Consider the following 20,476-nt stretch of genomic DNA (forward strand, 5'->3'; position numbering starts at 1 on the left):
GAAGGAAGGAAGGAAGGAAGGAAGGAAGGAAGGAAGGAAGGAAGGAAGGAGCAAACGAACGAACAAACAAACCATGGTGATATTACAACAGATTTTGCTGAAATCCAGAAGCTTATTGGTAACTCTGAGAACCTGTATTCCAAAAAAATAGAAAATTCAGAAGAAATAAATTCCTAGATATATTTAACCTACTTAAGTTGTGCCAAGAAGATACAAAAATCCTGAAAAAAACAGTATCAGTAAATGCAAGTGAAAAACGAATAGAACTACCAACTAAGAAAAGCTCAGGTCCTAACATATTTCCTGCCAAATTCAACAAGAACGTTAGAGAATATTGTTATGGTTTGTATCTTCGTGTCCCCCCCAAAGCCTCAAGAAGTCAGGGGCAGCTTCTAGAGTTGGTGATTGATTACTGTGGGTGTGGGTGCTGCACACACTCTGGGGCAAGTAATTTGGATTACAATGTGAGGAGGGGAGAGAGGCTCCCTAGCTGCCTGAGCTGCTGCCAAGCTCTTGCTCTTTACTGCCACCATGAATGGCTGCTCTCTGTCATGTGCCACTCTGCCTTGGAGTCAGCAGAGTATGGACTAAAACTTTCACTAACTATAAGCTAAATAAATCTTTTCTTCCTTCATTTTGGGTGTTAGGTATTTTGTCCCAGCAACAAGAGAGGAGTAACTGAGACAAATATCTAAAGCAAATCCTCCTCATATTCTTTAATAAAATTGAAAGGGAAGCAGTACTCCCAAAAATCATTCCTGGAAAAAAAGCATTATCCAAATAAAAAAGAGAACTATAGACCAATCTCTTTAATGAACACAGATACAAAAATCCTTAATAAGATAATGGCAAACAACACAGCATATCATCAAAAAGATCACATATAATGACTAAGTAGGAATCATTCTTAGAATGTAAGGATGGTTCAAAATATGTAAAACAGTAAGTATAAACACTATATAAACAGAAGGACAAAAATAATTATCATATCTAACGATGGAGAAAAAGCATTTGACAAAATCCAACATCAACTCAAGATAAAAACAGTGATATAGAAGATCTCTATCTCAATTCAATAAAGCTGGTCTATGACAAACCAACCACCAGCATCATACTAACTGGAGAGGAGCTAAAACCTTTCCCTCTGAAATCAGGAACATGACAAGGATGTCCACTGTCACCACTCCTGTTCAATATAATTCTTAAAACAATGGCCAGAGCAGTGAGATGAGAAAGAAAAGGATAGGAAAAAGTTAAATTAACATTATTTGCAGACATTATCCTATACACAGGAAATCCTGAAAACTAAAGCAAAAGACACCTGCAATTGATAACCAAATTCAGTAGTGTACCAGGATACAGTCAATACTCAAAAACCAATAGTGTCCCTATATATCAAGAATAAATTTATAGAGAAAGAAATTAGGAAAATAATATTTCTCACAATAGAATCAAGAAAAATGAAATAGGAATTAGCCTAACCAAGGAAATGAAAGACTTCTACCATGAAAATTATTGTACACTGTAAGAAGAGCTCAAAGATGACATCAGAAAATGGAAAGATAGCTTCTGTTCCTGTATAAGCAATATCAATAAAGTCAAAATGGTCACACTTCCAAACTGTTAAGCAGAGTTAATGTAATCCCAATCAAAATACCAGTAACATTCCTTCCAGAACTATAAGAAAGCAATCTTAAAATTCATATGGAACCAAGAGACCTCAAATAGCAAAAACAATTCCTGGCAACAAGTGCAGGGCAGGAGACAATCCAAGTTATACTACAATGCTACAGTCATAAAAACAGCATGGCACTGGCAAAAACAAAAACCTAAAACAAAACAATTGTGTATCAATGGAACAGAACAGAGGATGCAGAAAAACTCCAGGCAAACTCAGTTACCTTATTTTTGACAAAGGGACTGAATGCTTTTGCTGGAATAAAGATAGACTCTTTAACAACTAGTGCTTCAAACACTGGTTATGCACATGCAGAAGATGGAATGTATCTTTCACTGTGCACCAAATTAAATCAAAATGGAACAAAGATTTAAACATCACAACAGAAGAAATTGCCTATAACACTAAGTAAAACTCTTAAAGACACAGGCATCATTAGTAGGAAAATAGGGACATTTTGAGACCAAAATTTTAAATGAAACAAATCAGACAGACAAGCTTAAATATTACAGTTTCCTTTACATGAGAAATCCAATAAATAAATAAAATACAAAGTAAAAAATAAACAATAGGGAAAAAAAGAGTGGAAAAACCCAGTTTGACCAATATATCTAAAAGTGTACCTTGATTCAGTATAACTGTCTTACAGATTTTGTATTTTTTCGCTTGTGTCTCAGTTACTCTTTTCTCATTGCTGAGACAGATACCCGACATTCAGAATTAAGGAAGGAAAGGTTTGTTTAGCTCACGGTTACTGGAGGTTTCAGTCCTTACGCAGCTGGCTCCAAGGCAGAGCGGCACATAGCAACAGAAGTGCCAGCAGCTCAGGCAGCTAGCTACCTTCTTTCCTCTCCTTACATTGAAATGCAAATTACCTGCCCCTGGGCAAGTGCAGCATCCACACCCACAATAATAAATCATAAACTCCAGAAGCCTCTCCATGATTGCATGAGGCTTTGAGGGGACACACACACACACAAACCCTAACAGCTTGTTAGTCTTTGTGTTTGTGTGTGTGTGTGTGTGTGTGTGTATGTGTGTATGTGTGTGTATGTGTGTGTGTGTGGTACTGAGGATCAAACCTGGGACCTTGCACTTGTGAGGCAGGTACTTATGCCACAGAACTATCTCCCTGGCTCCCTGGCTTATTAGTCTTGCTGTTAATTTATGTTAATGATAATTAACTTGATAAAGTCTTATAAAAAATTAGTCTGACGCTATTTTAAAAAGGGAGGCGAAAGAGAAAAGAAAAAGGCATTGAGATGTGTTATGTACATGTACCAACCAACTCCCCATGATAAATGTAATCGCTATACACTAAGAAAACTTAAAACACAAAAGAAAAGCTGCTAGAAGATAAAATAGGTAAACAGTTTTAACAGAGATTTTTCATCCCACCAGTGCACTAGACACAAAACAGTGAATTTGCTGACTCTAGATGTTATTTCCTGTGGAATCCAGGTTCTGTTTAGAAAGTACTTACCTACACCTATGTCTTCAAGTTTTACCTATTTTATCTTCCAGCAGATTAAGTGCTCCTGTTTTATATTTAGATCTTTGATCCATTTTGGTTTTAATTTAGTACATGGTGAGATATTTGGGTCTAGAGCCAATCTTCTGCATGTGGAAAGCCAGTTTTCCTAGCACCATATGTTAAGAGGCTATCTTTTCTCCACTGTATGTTTTTGCATCTTTGTTAAAGATCAGAGAGTTAAACGTGCCTGGGGTAGTGTCTATATCCTCTATTCTGTTTCATGGGCCTATGTATCTGATTTTGGTTTTTCTCTTTTTAATTCTTTCTTTCTTTGATGATATAGGGTCTCACTATGCAGTTCACATGTTCTACAGTACTAGGGATCAAACTAGGGGCCTTGCATTTGCCAAGCAATTTTGTTTGTTTGTTTGTTTGTTTTTTTAATGTACTTAGTACAGGGTCTACAGGGTCTCCCTACACAGACTGGACTAACAGTGCTCCTCCTGCTTTCAGCCTCCCAAGCGCTGGGATTACAGGCATGTGCCACCACGCCCAGTCTAGCCAAGCAGGCTCTTATGCTACTGAGTTCTCTCTCAAGCCCATGTGTCTAATTTTCTGCCTATAGGTAATTTTCCATAAAAGAGAAATCCAAAACTCTTTACTTAAGGATAGTTGACTATCTTAGAAACTAGAGCAATAGTTACTTAGCAAAAATTGAGATTTCATTTATTGATTTGGTGAGTACATACTGCATTTCTACTGCTTCAATTTCTTGCCAGCTGATCCCATGCATTTCTATTTTCCTTGTACTTCTGCTTGTAAAGCACAGGAGTAACCACAATAATACCTTTTCATTACAAAAATGTTAAGACTCCACCCCAAAAGAAAGCTGTCTCTGTTAAAAGCAGAGCTGCTTTTGCTTCTAAGCTTCCCATTACACATTCATATTGCCACAAGAAGATACCAGGGAGATAAAAGGCAACATCTATTTTAGGGGATTACCATTCTGATAAAGAGAAAAACACAGTGAACATGATACAATGTTATAAAGGGTTAGTAATCACAAATTGAAGTAACAGTACAAATTGAATCCCCAAGGACAAAAAGAGATAATATAAATTTGAGAAATATTTTCTAGAAAAACTGAATGTTAGATTACAAAGGCAGACAAAGCCTTTGATGCAATGTGGGTATAGACAGAAAGGGGAATACTCAAACAGAAAGGAATTTGAGTCCTCACAAAGGACAGAGACACCTGATTGATTTATCTCAGTTCTACTCACATGCCATCATCTTTACCTCAATAAGTGGTTACCTACCTTCACTGCCCAAATAGACTGCTCCAGAGGATGGAAAAGTTTGAAACAAAAGCCATCCTTTTTTGATGGTCGCTCAATGATTTCACAGGCATTCAGCAGAACAGTTCCAACCCACTGGCCATTCTTTTGGGTTTTATAGATCAGTAATACCCCAGGTTTCAACACACACCACAACTTGGTCCAGCTCTTTAGAGTACCACGAATCTATAGAAAGACAGGCTTAATTAAAAAATAAGTATTTGTTTTTATCTTTCTTGCCAACAAAGTACAAACCAAATAATGGCACGTAGAATGTTTTAATATAAAATCTCTAAAACATATGCATTTTAGATTAAATAGATACTTTGTCAAAAACGTCACTACATGCAAGCATTTCAAACAGTTATGAAAGTGATAAGGCTTCTGCTTCTAAGGGACTTAAATTTTAGTGGAAGACAATGTCAGCAATTTCAAGGTAATATACTAAATAGAATAGTTTTCCTAATTTCCCAGGCCAGGTCAGGGCCCATTAAAATAGACTTCCTTGTGTTGAGAATCCTCTTTTTATCTCCAGGTTTTTTACATTTTATTTTAAGCAGAAAAGAGTGAAAACAACAAAACAGGTTTTAAAACAAGCTAGTAGGAGAGTAACATTTAATGCACTGCATATTGTTGCACTCATGGTTGTTATTCAGAGTACAAGATATAGGCATGAAATATTGCCCAAAAATATTAGCACAAATCTTTCTCTTCAATGAACTAAGAAAAACTAACCAGACAACTATCTTAATTATTGGGGTGTGTGTGTGTGTGTGTGTGTATCTTAAAGGAGAGTCTTTTTGTAGCATTTACCGTAGCTGCATTTTTATTTGTTTATGTAAATTCTTATTCTGCCCTTCCCATCTTTTTACCTTACTACCACATGGATAGTGCCGAAAAACTGCTGGCAGACACCAGGCAGAGGATATTTGGTGAATGACAGAAAGAGGAACCTCCTCTCAGCTCCCAAAAATGCTTTCCTTGAATTATTCTTGGCAGGTACATAAAGTATACTATATAAATTTTTCTTATTTATTTATTTATTTTCAGTTTTATGAGCCTGGGTCTCACTATGTAGTCCAGGATGGCCTTGAACTCACAGCAATCCTCCTGACTGAGCCTCCCAAGTGCTGACATTACAGGTATGCACACTACACCCAGTGACATGAATTTCTTGATGGGTCTTAATCTGCGGTCCAGGCTGGCCTTACACTTACAATCTTCCTGGCCTTGTCCTCCTACATGAAGGAAGTATTTAAATACAAGTTACATTAATCTCTCATAAAAAATTCCTTGCCCTAGGGTTTAGTTTAATGCACTTCTAAGTAGTATGTAGTCCCAAAATAAGTTGGAAATTGTTTTTAGCAAAAGTTTGAAGGTAAATCTTAACTTTCTTAAATTGTAAGGCCAACTATTAACAGACTTCCATTTTCCTGAGGAAATTTCTGTTGTCAGATCTTATATGGATTATAGGTTAGAGGTTTTACTAACTCTTGAGCAAAGTGGAAAGTCTTCAGAGCAATGGCAGCTCTTAGGTGAATGCCAGGTACTGAAGCTTTCTGGGAGTCAGAGTCTTTTTTAAAATTAATTAATTAATTATTTGTGACAGGGTCTCACTATGCAGTTTAGACTCATAGTGATCCTCCTGTCTCAGACTCCCCAGTGCTGGGATTATAAGTGTGCACCACCATGCTTGGTTTGGTGGTTGCCATGGCAAGGGGTACTGGGGATCAAACCCGAGTTGTTGTGCTTGCCAGGCCAGTGCGTAGACTACCAAGCTGTCTATCTCCCCAGCCCAAGATGTCAGAGTTCATTTTTAAAGTCAGAGTTAGTTTGAAAGAGTCGTACCAGTTATCCCCCATAAAGAAGCTAGAGTGACGAAGATAAGGAAAAAAAAAAGAAGGAAAAATGAAAATAACCAGAGACTAAAAGAATTAGCTATGGAAACACCATTATACGTGTTTGTCTGGCAATTACTGCCTTTCAGACGGAAACAAGATTGGAACATAAGATCCTCTGGGATACAATTAATAGTTTCCTTCCCAATGAAAAACAGTCATTTTAGAGGTATATTGACTTTGTGAGCTTTAGTTACATTCTGAGCTTTTGCATTCTTGTAGGTAAACATTCTACAGGCAGAACTCAAAATTTAACACACACTGACCTTCAACCAATCTGCCATAACAATAACAGAAGGATCTGTGATTGTACTGAGCAACTCCTTCGTGGCTCTTTTCTTTTCTTCTCGGTAATTTTTCTTTTGCACCTATTTTATATAAATAAAAAAACAAAAAACTCAATAGAAATAAGCAATTTCTTTCAACTTTTTAGGTCTATACAATGTAGAATATACGATTCTCAATATTTTTAGAATTCTAGCATCTTAGAGTTAAGAAAAGCTATCATATAGCTTTTCCTTTGCTTATTGCTGGGAGGAATTTTAGCAACTTGGTTAGTTTTACTCATTACTAGTCTGGGTCTCCATATCTTTGAACATAATATTATCTCTTAAATTATCCAATAATATATGAATATAATCTCATGGTAAAAATTTTAAGCAAAAGAAGCTAAAAACTGCTTTTATTATACCCCATCTTAGTACAACTCACAGAACAGGCACTGTCATTCTTCTAAAAAACACTGCCTTTTTGGGGAGCAGAGGGGTACTGGGAATTGAACTCAGGACCTTGTGCTTTCCAGGCAGGCACTGTGCCACTGAGCTATATCTTGGCCCAATTCTACCTTTTAAGACTCTATACATGATCTATAGAAAGACATATTTGTATTTAACAAATAAAAACTTCTTCCACTCAATATTTTTTGTATTTTTGGATACATATATCACCCCTAGTACTGAGAACTTAACCGGGGGTCTTCATAATGACTTGTATCTTCAGCCCCTTTTTATTTTTCATTTTGAGACAAAGTTTCTCACTTAGTTGCTAGCTTGCCCGTGGTGGGCTTACACCTGTAGTCCTTTTGCCTCAGTCTCCCGGAGTGTTGGGGTTACAGACATACACTACCACCCTATTCTTTTCACTGCTCTGTAAGAGTCCTAGTATTAAAATAATGAGAAAGCTAATACTCAGTGCAATCTGCGAACCAGCCAATGTTCTAAGGGCTTAAGCTGTACTACCATTACCTCAATGCAAGGTATATTCCAGAAATAACCATGGAAACTAACCTTAAGAGATTCTTTTTTTGTGAGCTTACTTGATGCTGAACTGTCTTTTTCTGAGCCATTATAAAGTTTAGATTCAGACTGAAATCAAATAGAAAAGAACAGAAGATAAATATCAAAGCCTTCACTTACTCATACATATCATATAAAATCTAATGTTACGTTCTCACATTCTTACCATTTAGAACTATGATTTAAGCAAATGTAGATTTTCAAAAACTGTTTTTTTCTAGAGTATTTGTTTTTAAAAACAAATCCATGTTGAACTCATAAATATTCAAAAGCAAAAACCAATCTACAATATCAAGTTAATTAAGATCATTTCTAAAGTTTACATTCTACTTTTTCACAGCATTATTAAGATATATATAATCATTTAGTTAATCCTCAGAATAAAAACAGCCAAAAGTGTTCTTTTTAATATCTGAAATATTCTAAGTGAAAAACCAAACCATGTAAATTTTAACAAGTTGTTACTATATAACTGTTCAAATGCTTTGCCTCCCTCACTAGGAAGAAACATAATCTTTAGAAACTAATATTAAACCACTCTAAATTGTAAAGTGTCAAATATACATAGAATCACTTCCTCTCTACTTATCCAAAGTACCTAAATTTTTATGAATGTCTTTTTTGCTTTCAGATTCTCAGTTTATATTTCCTATTTTTATTTAATTATTATGGTGTAGGTCTAAAATAGTCTCTTCAAGTCTCATGGGTTTGGATGATTAGTGGATTCATCCACTGATAAAATTCAAAAGATAAATGTGCTGTTAGGAGATGGGGCTAGGTTGGAGCAGGTCACTGGGGGCATGCTTCGAAAGGGTGTATTCTTGTCCCTGGTTTCTCTCTGGTTTGCTTTCTGGCAGTCATCAGGTGAGCAGCTATTCTCCACCAGACACCCCAGCCACCTTGTCATTTCTGCCTTGTTGCTGGCTGACCATGGACTGAACCCACTGGAAACAATGAACCTTTCATCCTTTAAGTTATGCAATCAGGCATCTTGTTCCAGCAACAGGAAATATATTAATCTTCATAAAGACCCTGAAAAAATGGGCACAAGTGGTTTTATCACCATTTTACAAGTAATAAACAGGATGCTTGGGGAGACTGATTTTCCAAATTCATAATCATTAATAGCAGTGATCAGATGCTGGGTACCCTAACCCAGTCCTCATCTTTCAGTAGGGTAGATGAGCACAAAATTGAAAGCTGCTTCTGTAAATCTTAGAACAAAATTAAACATATTCCTTCAACATCCTATAATGTAAAATTTTTACTAACATTAGATACAGGGGAGGGTACTTAAGAGTTCTTAGCAATATTCTTATTACCAAGAAATTATAAATTACTTAATTCAAATGTGACTTTCAAATGTAGAATGGCCAGAATTGCTATCACTAGATATGATCAAGGACAAAAAGCTTTTGAGTATAACTCTCTCATTCCATTATCAGGCCCATGAAGTACACATCATGCTTACTCTTCCATAACACAGCATATCACCTGAAGAAAAAGAATTCATTAAAACTAACATGATCTACTAATAAAATGAAAATAAAACTGGTATTTGTGGCTAATTTCCTTCATATTTGCTAAGAATATCTCTTCTACTTGGTACAAAACACCAGATTATGATATTAGTATTAACTGACTTAATACACTTTTCTTTCTTCAAAACCCCTAAACATAGAAAGGGGGAGACTGACTTTGCTAAACTTTGCCAAACTTACTGATTTTAAGTACTAGGCTTGAAACATGAAATATATTATTAAACTTTCATCCTTAATACACATGAGATAGATAAACTTTATGTAAGGAACACTTAAAAAGTTAAATGTGTACATTTTCATAAAAATTGTACATAAAATTTTGTGTAATCTTCAACCATTCCCCAAAACAAACACAGGAAGTAGGAGCAAATCTTATTCCTGAGAAGAACAGAAAATATAATGGCTTAAGAAATAGGTTTTCTTAGTCTTTTAGATTTATTCCAAAATATAAAAGCTTTTCTTGTTGCTTTTAAATCTGACTGGAAATAAATAAAAAATTAAATATTGTGACAAATTTTGGAAAACTCAGTGAAGTAAGAACTCAGGAAATTGCCCCATCATTGTAGTGCTTCTTAACTTTGAGTATGTTCTCTTAAATAATTCTTAATACATCTAAAAATAAGTGAAAGTATCCTAGTTTGAGAAAGACTGACTTAAAAAAAAAACTTACTCCTACTTTTTAAAGATAATTAATTGAAGGTTATTACCACAAATATCTTTGTCCTTTAATTGGTAAAATACATGTTTTGATTATCAAATAAACAAATTAAAGACTAAAGACCTTTTCTTTTTTATAAAAGACATGAGCCTTAGAATATCTCTGAATAGAATCCTTGGCCTCCAGTTTGAGAAATACTACTACAAGGCTAGAGGTAGGAAACAGGGATAGGTTAAGAGATGGAACACACTTTGTGTGTGTGTGTGTGTGTGTGTGTGTGTGTGTGTGTGTGTGTGGAACCGGGTATTGACCTCAGGCCCTTGTGCTTGCCAGGCAAGCGCTTATTCTACTAAGCCATCTCCCTGGCAAGAAATACTACTGTAGAAAACACAGAAAACCAGTATTACTCTGGAGGAAACTGGTTACTAACTGACTGTTTCGGAGTAACTAACCAACAGCGCTAAATCAGTTCCAGTAGAGCTTTCCTCCCTCACACACACCTGCATGGTTTAGATATACCAATATATGGAACACCTCATAGGAACTGACAGGTTTCAGTTCCCTCATCCCAAATACTAGAACAATATCATCATCATAGATTTGGGAACAACAATATGCTTACCTTGCTCTTTGACATAGAAAGTGAAGACTCATCTCTGTTTTGAGAAATATCTTCCCTCCCCCTTTCAAAACCTTTGAAAAAAAAAGTATTACTATTTTTGAGTATATACATATATAATATATATAACTATTAAAGTTAACATTTTGTAATATATAATATTATATGTAACATTTTTGAGACAGCATCTTGCCACATAGCAGGCTAGCTTCACACTTATGAACCCCATTTTAGTCCTCCAATTACTGGGCTTTACAGGTATGTGCTGCACCTGGCTTCAATTTAAGATACAGACTATATCTGATGTACATTACTGCAGGAAGTCTAGACTGCAGATACAGTTGTATGCTATTATAGTTTACAGCTCTTTAAAGAGTCAGCTCAGGGAGGCAATGAAGTCCTTTCTTAAACCCATTAACATCAAGCTAATTAGCCCTTTTCTGTGCTCCTAGAGCACTTTGTATGACATTAGCCCTCCCCGAGCTGTCACTCCAGTGAGATAGTTCCTAAAAAGACCACTGCAAGGCCCAAGCAAATATACTTTCACACCACTGTCAAATGGAAAATAGTCTAGAATAGGTGCTTTTAAAAGATGGGAGAAATAAACCTGGAGTGAGGGACTGGAGAAATAAACCTGAAGTGGCATATGCATGCAGCCCCAGCTATGAGGGAGGCTGGAGCAGGAGGAATACCTGAGCTCTGGAGCTTGATGTCAGCCTGGGCAACAGCAAGACCTTCTCACTATGCTGTGCTCCCTCCCAAAAATAAGAAACAAAAGAAAAAGAAACCTGTGTGGAACCCTCAGCATAGTACTCGACACACAGTTGACTTTTATTACCATTGTTTATTGATAAACAAATTCTAAAAGGTTGAATGTGAACTAAATGTGCAGTGGGATAAACACAAATATAGCTTTGCATTCATGTAGCATACTAAGAGCGCACTATGATGCAAAATTATTATTATTAATTATAACAATTCAGTTGGAAGAATATTAATAAAATTTCTGCATCAGGTATTAAAGGAACAGTACACTTTTTTTTGGGGGGGGGTATTTTGTACAGGGTCTACAGGGTTTCACTACACAGATTGGACTGTAGTGATCCTCCTGCTTTCAGCCATCATGCCCAGTCTCAATCCTCAATTGCCTTCTCACCATGCTCTGGGGACAGGGCCAGCACAACAGGCCAGGGACCAACTCCCATCCCTGACACAGTACCCATTTTAATGTGGTTCTTTCCACTTTTGAGGAGAGGTCTTATTAACTATACAAAATTATTTGTTCTGGGCCCAATAAAAGTCTGTATTAAAATATAAGTACAATTATACTGCCATTGCCTGAAGCATTTCAAAATTATTTCTAGCATATCAATGACAAATGTTTTATTCTGCTTTTGGTTTATAATAACTGAAACAAATGTATTTTATTTTCTTAGGTCAGATATTTAACTAAATTACTTTTGTAATACAAAAAAAGAAAGATTACCCCATCCCATCAGTAGGGTGAAAAATGTCATAAATGCAATATGAAATTTTAAGTGAAAATTTACAGGAAATTGTAACTTCAGTGTAAAGTAAACCAAAAAGTTACGTAATTTAATTTTAAATATTTAAAGTAATAAACATAAGAATTATTTCTCTGTGTATGTGTTTCAAACAGGGTTTCACTGTGCAGTTCAGGCTGTCTTGAACTCACTCTGTTGCCCAGGCTGGCCTTGAACTTGCAGGGATCCTTCTAACTCAGGCTCAAGAGAACAGAGATTTTCTAAAAGTATAGATTATAAATAGAAAAGTCTCTTCTTTTATTTTCAAATAAGAAGACTTTATTTTCTTTAGTGCTCTGGTTTAAGCTGAATCAGATCAATCCATGTATCAGAGTAAGAAAAATATCTTATTTACTATATCTATATTCACATTATTTAAAAATAGTACAGTAGGCTAGATGTAGTCCCAGCACAAGGGAGGCTGATGCAGGAAGATCACAGTGAATTTCAGGCTGAATTCCAGGCCAACCTGAACTACAAAGTGAGACTTTGTCTCAAAAAACAACCAAAACCAAAACCAAAAATACTATAGTAAATAAAAACAAAGTTGTATGTCAGACTAGACTTTTTAAATGCAGGTATGTCTTATAAGAAGTGTCAAATGTTTAATAAGGACACTCATAAATCTAGAGTATGTATTACATGTCAAATCTAAATGAATCCCATTTTAGGTCTCTACACCTCAAACCTGTAAATTATATGATCGTCTTAATGGCTAATCCTAATGACTCCAAGTTACTTAAAATTATAGACAAGGTAAACCAAATGCTTTCTAAAATGTATATACAAATGGTCAAATGCCTTTAACTTTAAAAAGGCTAAAATTGTATGATCAGTGTGAAATGCAAAGAACATAGAACATACAAAAATAGTAAGAATATCCTAAAGTGAAAATATCATCATACTGTACACAAAAATTTCAAGAGAAATTTCAAGGAAGCAAAGCAAAAATTGTCACACTAGACTCTGTTGTAAGACTAGACAAAGCTACTTTTCCAAAAAGTTTGCAAAATAATCTTATCTGAAAAAGTCTCTTATGAAAGTATATTTATTAGAAGCCAAAATATTTCTTGGCTTTTACTCATTTTTCATTGTGTGTGAATAGTCAGCATCACTGTGAAATTCTTTCTTTATTAAAATAGCTCTTTTGGGCTGGGATTGTGGCTCAGGGGTAGAATTCTTGCTCTGCAAGGCCCTGGGTTCACTCCCCAGCACTATACATACATACATACATACATACATACATACATACATACATAGTTACTTAAAGACAAAATTCCGAAGTCTAGAATATATTATTGGTTATTGACCTTATTAGTAATGAAGAATAGGCTTTATTTTCTCTCCACCAAACTTGCTTGCAATGATTTGGGGTGCTAAAATCTTTTCACAACTATCCTCCCCATTCCTACAAATGAAAGAGAATCCATAGTCCTATCAAGAGAATTACAACTCAGGGAATAATACCATTCTAGTATGGATAAAAATAAAGAAATTTTTTTAAAAAATGAAATAAGTGGAACTCTACTCATTGCTAGTGAATCTTTAAAGTAGGATAATCCCCTTACAAAACTATGTGACAGTATCTACTAACATTATGAGTGTGCCTCTTCATTAAAAGAATGGTGGAAGAACATGCACAGAAGCTTTATTCCTAACAGTCAAAAGCTGCAACTGATTCAAATCACTATTAACAGAATACATGAACACACTATGATACGGTCCTGTGGTGGAATGTTACACAATAATGAAAAGGAACAAAACAAGAGATATAGTAAAAGAAGTCATGTATCCCTATTTAAAAAAAAAAATAAATAAAAAGGGAAAAGAAAATCCCATACATTTCCATTTATAAACTTACTCTGTGAGGTCAGACTGAAAAGTGATTTACCTTTGCTACAAGAGAAACTCATGGCAGAAGGGAATTCTGGGAAGTGATTATAAATGTCTATATGGAACTACAAATCTGCAAAGCTGCAATTAAGCCATATTCAAGTTGTACATCAGTGAAAAGAATAAAAAGTATATATACACATCTACACATTTCCCTACTTTTTCAGTTTATTAGACATTTCCTGTTTTGCCATCCTTTCCTACTTAGTTTATATTTGCTTTGCTTATTCTATTATACCTGGTTAATTCTAATTCATATGTCAACAATAATGATAATGATAAGTCACACCATAATATTAACAAAAACAATAAAACAACAAATATCTGCTTATGAGAACCCTCATGAGGAAAAGGTAACATGATAGATTCCACCTTACATTTTTTAGTAATCTTCACCATTACATCACACAGGGAAATAAGAACCATATTTATATTGCTGGGAAAAGACCTCTGAGGCACATGGAAATTAGGTTGACTAATTCAACAAGTGAAACTTTTCCCAATGCCATGGTGAAGCTCAAGATGCAAAGCCACCTATCTGGGAGATTTTGCTTTGCTTGTGAGGGTGTAGTGAGCTGTTCCACTCTCAAAAATGCATACTTTACACATATCTGAACTGCAGTTATTTATCTTCATGTTCATACTCCACACTTGATTGTGAGAAAAGAAGGCTGTGAACCTTATGTATATTTTTTTACTTCTGAAGTTTTTTTTTTAAATACAAAAGACAACATACCTTTAGAAAAATGAAAAAAGAAAAACATAAGCTAACAACTTAAATGCAAGGCATACTTAGGTAACTACAACTCAAGTGAGAAAGCTGAGAACTGCTTAATGTCCTACATGCAATTCTTGATCACAATCCACTCTCTTCAAAAGTAGCAGCTGATTCAGTCGAGAGAGCACATTGGCCAAGCAATGGCCGTGACTCATCCACATGGCTGACACTGACAAAGGTTCTATAATCTGAGGTACAGGATCTCAGGATAAATCCTGAGGGGATTTCACTGACCTTATCAGATCCAAAAGCTACAACTCTTGTTGCATAGGTCCTGCTTTACCTTGGTCTTAACCATCCAGCAGAAAAGTATAAAAATGAAGTATAAGAAGTAAAGCCATGCTGTTATTTGAGCTTTAGGGAACTCAGGTCAACAATTTCTGACATTGCCAGTCAAGCGGAAGACCCAATACTATTATGGACTACTGGACTCTTTTAGAATATTTTGCTGAGTTAACACACCTATAATATTCATATAACAGAACTTAACAAAAAAAGGGGATACAGATGAATGTCCATTTTATATCTGTGTATTCAAAATGATTAGGATAGATATATAGTTACATTCTCTTAATGAATACAGGGATTTGTTCTAATAGTGTTTGTAAATCGGGTATCATGTCTGCATCTTGTACAGCAATTAACCATTAGGAAGAATGTATGCAATGTGTTAATTATTGAAACTGTCCTACCAATTTAGTTTGAAACTGTTTCACTGCTATTTGTTTCTCAATAAAATTATGGAAAATAAATAAATAAAAAATAAATATCAATAAATAAATAACTTTAAAAAAAGAAACTGTCCTATTGATCACTTCTGAAGCTGTCTCATTGATACTTGTTTCTCAATAAAATAAAATTTAAAAAAAAACAGCAGTTGACTGTTGCTACTATAGTACTAGTTAGTAGCATCACAGCAGGTATTTCATTCATTTTCACTGCTGTTTAGAACCCCAGTGCATGATCATACCACTATGTGGTCATTCTATTAGTGATAGACACTTGGGTAGTTGCTAGTCTTTTCCTATTACGAAAAACAGTGCTATGAGTATTCCTTGAAATACACGATGGGAGACTAACCATAAGTTTCTGATAAAGAAAAATAGTAGTGCTTTTCAGAAATTTTCCTATTAAAGCGAATAAAGAATTTTCCTAGAGTTTAACAAAAAATTACGTTGAACTCGGGTCTGCCATATCTTTTTGTTCTAATCTTCTGATTTTGGGAGTAGTCACAGATTCACAGTAATTATAGCTTCTACCTCATGTGATCAGGTTAAAGTTCTTTTATTTTCCGGGGACTATCAGTGCCTCTTCTGTACATAAATTTTACATTTGATAACCTCTTATTTAAGTACATAGGGTTTACTTTCTTCTTCTAATGCATATTAGGATTTATTCCTATAATATATATTTTATTCAGGTATTATTCCTGAATAAATTAGAACTCTGCTGTTAATGACCCATTTATTTACAGAATAGAATTACTATCAATGTTCACAAGGTGTAACTTTTTCATACACTTCAGTATGAGACTTGGTCCATTAGTGTCTTATAATAAAGCAAATTTTATGTTACTTTAGCTTTATTAAAATGAAATTATATATGCATGCATATATATACACAAATGAAGATATAATAGGCATCTATAAATTAAATTCAGAATTGCTACATTTTCTTTAACTAAACACTGCCAAGATCCAAGAAACTGTAGACAAGAAAAATCTCTAACAAATCAAAGTTTATTACAATATATCTGCACTAAGTTTGCAATTTGTCTATAGATAATTTATTTCCTTAAAGTTTATTTGTTTTTATTTTTAGGTACTATTTGAGAGACTGATATAACGAGTGCATCTAGAAATAACAGCTCAGATGAAGACAACAGACAGACAATCAGACATGAAGTAAACAAATATGCTGCATCATGGTTTCACTACAAATACTCCGGCATGGGCACCATCTCCATAGTACAGGTGATTATAAAGGGTAAACTGAGAGGGGACAGAGAGAGAGGGAGACAGAGATACTAAGGAAAACAAAAGTGCAAATGTTTGGAGTTTTTTTGTTTGTTTTGTTTTTGCGGGACCAGGGACTGAACTCTGGACCCTGCACTTGCCAGGCAAGCACTTATTATATTGAGCTATCTCCCTGGCCCCACAAAGTGTTATTTTTAACTTAAATATATAACAAAAAGTCACTTCTTTGCAGTACTTAATTTCAGCCCAATATTCAGCTAATATAGTAAAGCAGTTATTTTAAAAAGTTTTTAATCATATGTAGTTGTATTACATAGAATATGGAATCATTCCTATGAATATGATTTTTCTCTATTTCAAGAATTAGGAAACAAAGCAAATCATTTGCTTCTTTTTTTGTTTTTGCATTTACTCTTTTAAAACACGATGACCTCAAATATATTCTATGACCATTTAAACTGACAATATTGCCTTTAATTACCCAATTAAGCAAACACCAAACTTCTAAGAAGTGAAGTTTACCTTTTATCAAGGTCACATGATTATACTACATAGATCTATGACGTGAAGGTCAGCAAGGTGCATGTGCTAGCAAGTGGCTTAAAAAATATAATCAAGGTGACAGAGAAAAATGAAGAAATGCGACTAAGTCTCATTATAAAACAAAGACACTGTAAGCAGATTTTAAAAATGTCAGTACACTGCACTTTCAAAGCTACTTTGGAAGAAAGATACCTTTGAAGAACATGAGAAAGGAACCTGATAGTAACCATGCCATGCTAAGAAGACTCAGTATAGATTATGAATGCTACTTAAAGCTTAAACTGCGTAGGCACAGTTCAGAACTATGGTTTCTAATTCCTTTGGAAAATACTCTTAAAAAAGAAAATGATATAAATAAAATAATTCCTCTACTTGCCCAGGTGAGTAGCAGTGCTTCTAGTGAAGACATGCCACCTACCAACATGAATATCCACAAAAAGCCAAGAATAAAGATTACTGTAAAAACAGAAAATTTAATTCAAATTTAATAATAAAAGTGTCAGAAAACTACAAATGATTAAAGGAAACACCAGTCCCAGTCAATACTTTTATCACGAAGAATATTTTTATTTTAAAAGAAAATTATAATATCAAGAATAATGTAACAACAGTACAAAAGTTTAAAATCTGAAAGAAAAAACATAAAATTACTTCTATTTAAAAACATATATCCAAATATTTGCTACATCATTTTTAAATAATAAAAGATCAATTTATGTCTACATCTTATTGGTCAATTATTTACTGCCTATATCATAGTTGCCAAATGTCTATTTCATTTAATAAGGATTACCTAAAATATTTATTTTCTTAGCAAAAATTAATAAATGCACATAACTGAGAAGAAAATGAGGAGATTCAAATATTATATATAAGTATAAAATTTCACATTAATCAGGACCTGAAATTATAATAAAGTAGTAAGATTAAAGTTTATGCTAAACATAAATTATCCTGTAGTTACTATTCTGCAGAAAATGGCTAAATATTAATGTTACAGATCTGTTTTTCATTTGCTAAAATCTTCAGTGCAATCTGCATCTTGTATTTATTTTAAATTCAGAAAGGCTTTTTTGTCAAAGGGTCATAATATTTACATCCATAGTTAAACAAAAAATACTCTATAAGTACTCAAAATTCTTATGTTACTCATTCTCAAGTTTCAGCTGAAGATACTATAAGAGAAAATATGGAAAAGACAAGCCTCATAGAAGCAGTTACTGAAACCTAAGCTTTCACTGTAGAACCGTTGTTTCAATGAAGCAGCTTTAACATGTTAGAATGTTTGACTTATTTTAATGAAAAGTCTTCAAGAAATTAAGACAATAATGCAAAATTAAGCAAACAAACCTGGCACAGAAGGAGAAAGTTCATTGTATCCTCCAAATGAAGCATTCCGGACAAGCTTTCGGCCATCAATACGTGGAGGAAATAAAGCAGAAGAAACCCCAGTACAAGAAGAAAATCTACGTTGTTGTGAGCTCTCTTCTTTCATCATTTAGAAGGTCTATTTAACGTATAATCTCACCCAGGAGGTTAATTAGACCAATATGGCCAAGGGAGGCTTTTCTCTCCCATTCAAATGTAGTAAAATCCACCAGCACAAACAAAGGACACACACACACTTAACAGCAAAGGAAGACTAGAGACTGTCAAATCAGCAATAAACAGAGACTGACAGGAAAGGCATTAAGCCACACTCCTGATTTTTTTAAGTAAACTAATAAAAGGGCTATTCTGCTAATCTTCTGCCCTTTTATTAAAGGTGTAATAATGCCTGGCACTGAAATGCTGCTTTAGAAAAACAAAGCAAGATCAATACTTAACGATTCAGGATGAGGTGATAAGGTCAGTTTCTCTTTGCTCAAAAAGGCAAGCCTTTTTTCAGATCCATTATGTTTTTGCAGTATTTGCCATACTTCCCAGCTCTGCTATTTTCTTTCCAGTTTTTGCTTACTTCAAAAGTGGCTATCAACAGAACACTTTATCTCTCCTAAAGCTTCTTGATTTATATCTAATCTGCTGCTTGCCTCAACCATGATTAAAAATTCATAAGGAAAGATATTCTTTCAATTCTTTCATGCACAGTTTCTCATGGATTCCAACAGCAGCTGAAGTAAAGCATAAACATGAAAGTTTTACCTCTCGCAGGGAGGTATGCATCACTCAGACAGCGTCAGCACAAACCAATCAACAGAAGATTTAAATGACACCATAATATCACTGTATGCACCAATACATGTTCTCTTCAAACAGATCATCTGTTAATTTCACTTCATTACATTTACATTTTTCAAAATATAATCTATCAGTGAGGTTTTTTCCTACTTAAAACTCTTCTTTTTAAAAAACAACTTTAGGGGCCAGGGATATAGCTCCTTGGCACAGTGCCTACCTGACAAGCATGAGGTCGTAAGTTCAGAAATTCCCAGTACCAAAAAAAGAAAAAAACACTCCAACAAACAAAACAACTTTATTGTCAGAGTAACAAATGGAAATTTATCGTCAGAGTAACAAACAGGAATTTCTTTTTGTTAACCATAATCAAAACTAAGTGACCAGTATGATCCTGTACCATTAAATCTAGTGATACTTTATTATTCTCATAATGATTCTACACCATCTCTTTATACTTAACTTTTAACATCCTAAAGAATTATTTTCTAATTTTACTAAATCAATTTATCCCACCCTACCTTAATTTAACTTGTAAAACTCACACTCAATCATTCTCTTTACAGGCCCTGGATTTATTTTTTTTATCAAAATCCTCACTTTCAATTGTACTTGGCTGAACAAGGTGTTCAGTTACACTTACTTAATGGTCTGCTTTCACAGGAACTTTACCCCCAGATCTCAGTGTTCTTCTTCACTATGCATATACTTCAAGGCTGCTGTGCTCCATTCATACAGAATACCCCATAAAATCTTAGACAGATTCTAAATCTTAGAACATTTAAAAAAAAAAATCAGTTTCCTGTGCAACGACATATTTTTCTTGGGTGAAGGAATTTCAAAAACAAAGTGAAAAAATAAAGTTTATTATTAATACCTATAACTACACATGTTTGTGATTTCTGGGGATTTTGTGTTGTTTTGCTTTTCCCCGTGTCATAAGATGTAAATTATTAATTATAGAAGGAAAAACATAATTTAATTCACATGATGGCACCTACCTTTCAAGGCATAAAGAACACAGCATAGCTCAGTGGATTAAGGTGCCTGCAAGCAGGCACAGGGGC

General features: G+C 34.5%; 1 protein-coding gene across 6 annotated transcripts in view; it reads right to left on the minus strand.

Annotated features, from left to right (window-relative positions):
• Positions 1 to 20,476, minus strand: part of Osbpl8 (oxysterol binding protein like 8) — a 192,243-nt gene that overhangs the window by 38,954 nt on the left and 132,813 nt on the right. For all 6 annotated transcript variants that reach the window (XM_023716083.1, XM_023716079.1, XM_023716076.1 and 3 more), the window contains 4 exons: positions 10,504 to 10,574; positions 7,674 to 7,751; positions 6,654 to 6,755; positions 4,472 to 4,675 (listed from right to left, as the gene is read on the minus strand). In XM_023716083.1, coding sequence (XP_023571851.1) covers positions 4,472 to 4,675; positions 6,654 to 6,755; positions 7,674 to 7,751; positions 10,504 to 10,574 — 455 coding nt within the window. The remainder of the gene's footprint in view (positions 1 to 4,471; positions 4,676 to 6,653; positions 6,756 to 7,673; positions 7,752 to 10,503; positions 10,575 to 20,476) is intronic.

The sequence above is a fragment of the Octodon degus genome, unplaced genomic scaffold (assembly GCF_000260255.1).
Source record: "Octodon degus isolate 3935 unplaced genomic scaffold, OctDeg1.0 scaffold00004, whole genome shotgun sequence".
Classification (NCBI taxonomy): Eukaryota; Metazoa; Chordata; class Mammalia; order Rodentia; family Octodontidae; genus Octodon; species Octodon degus.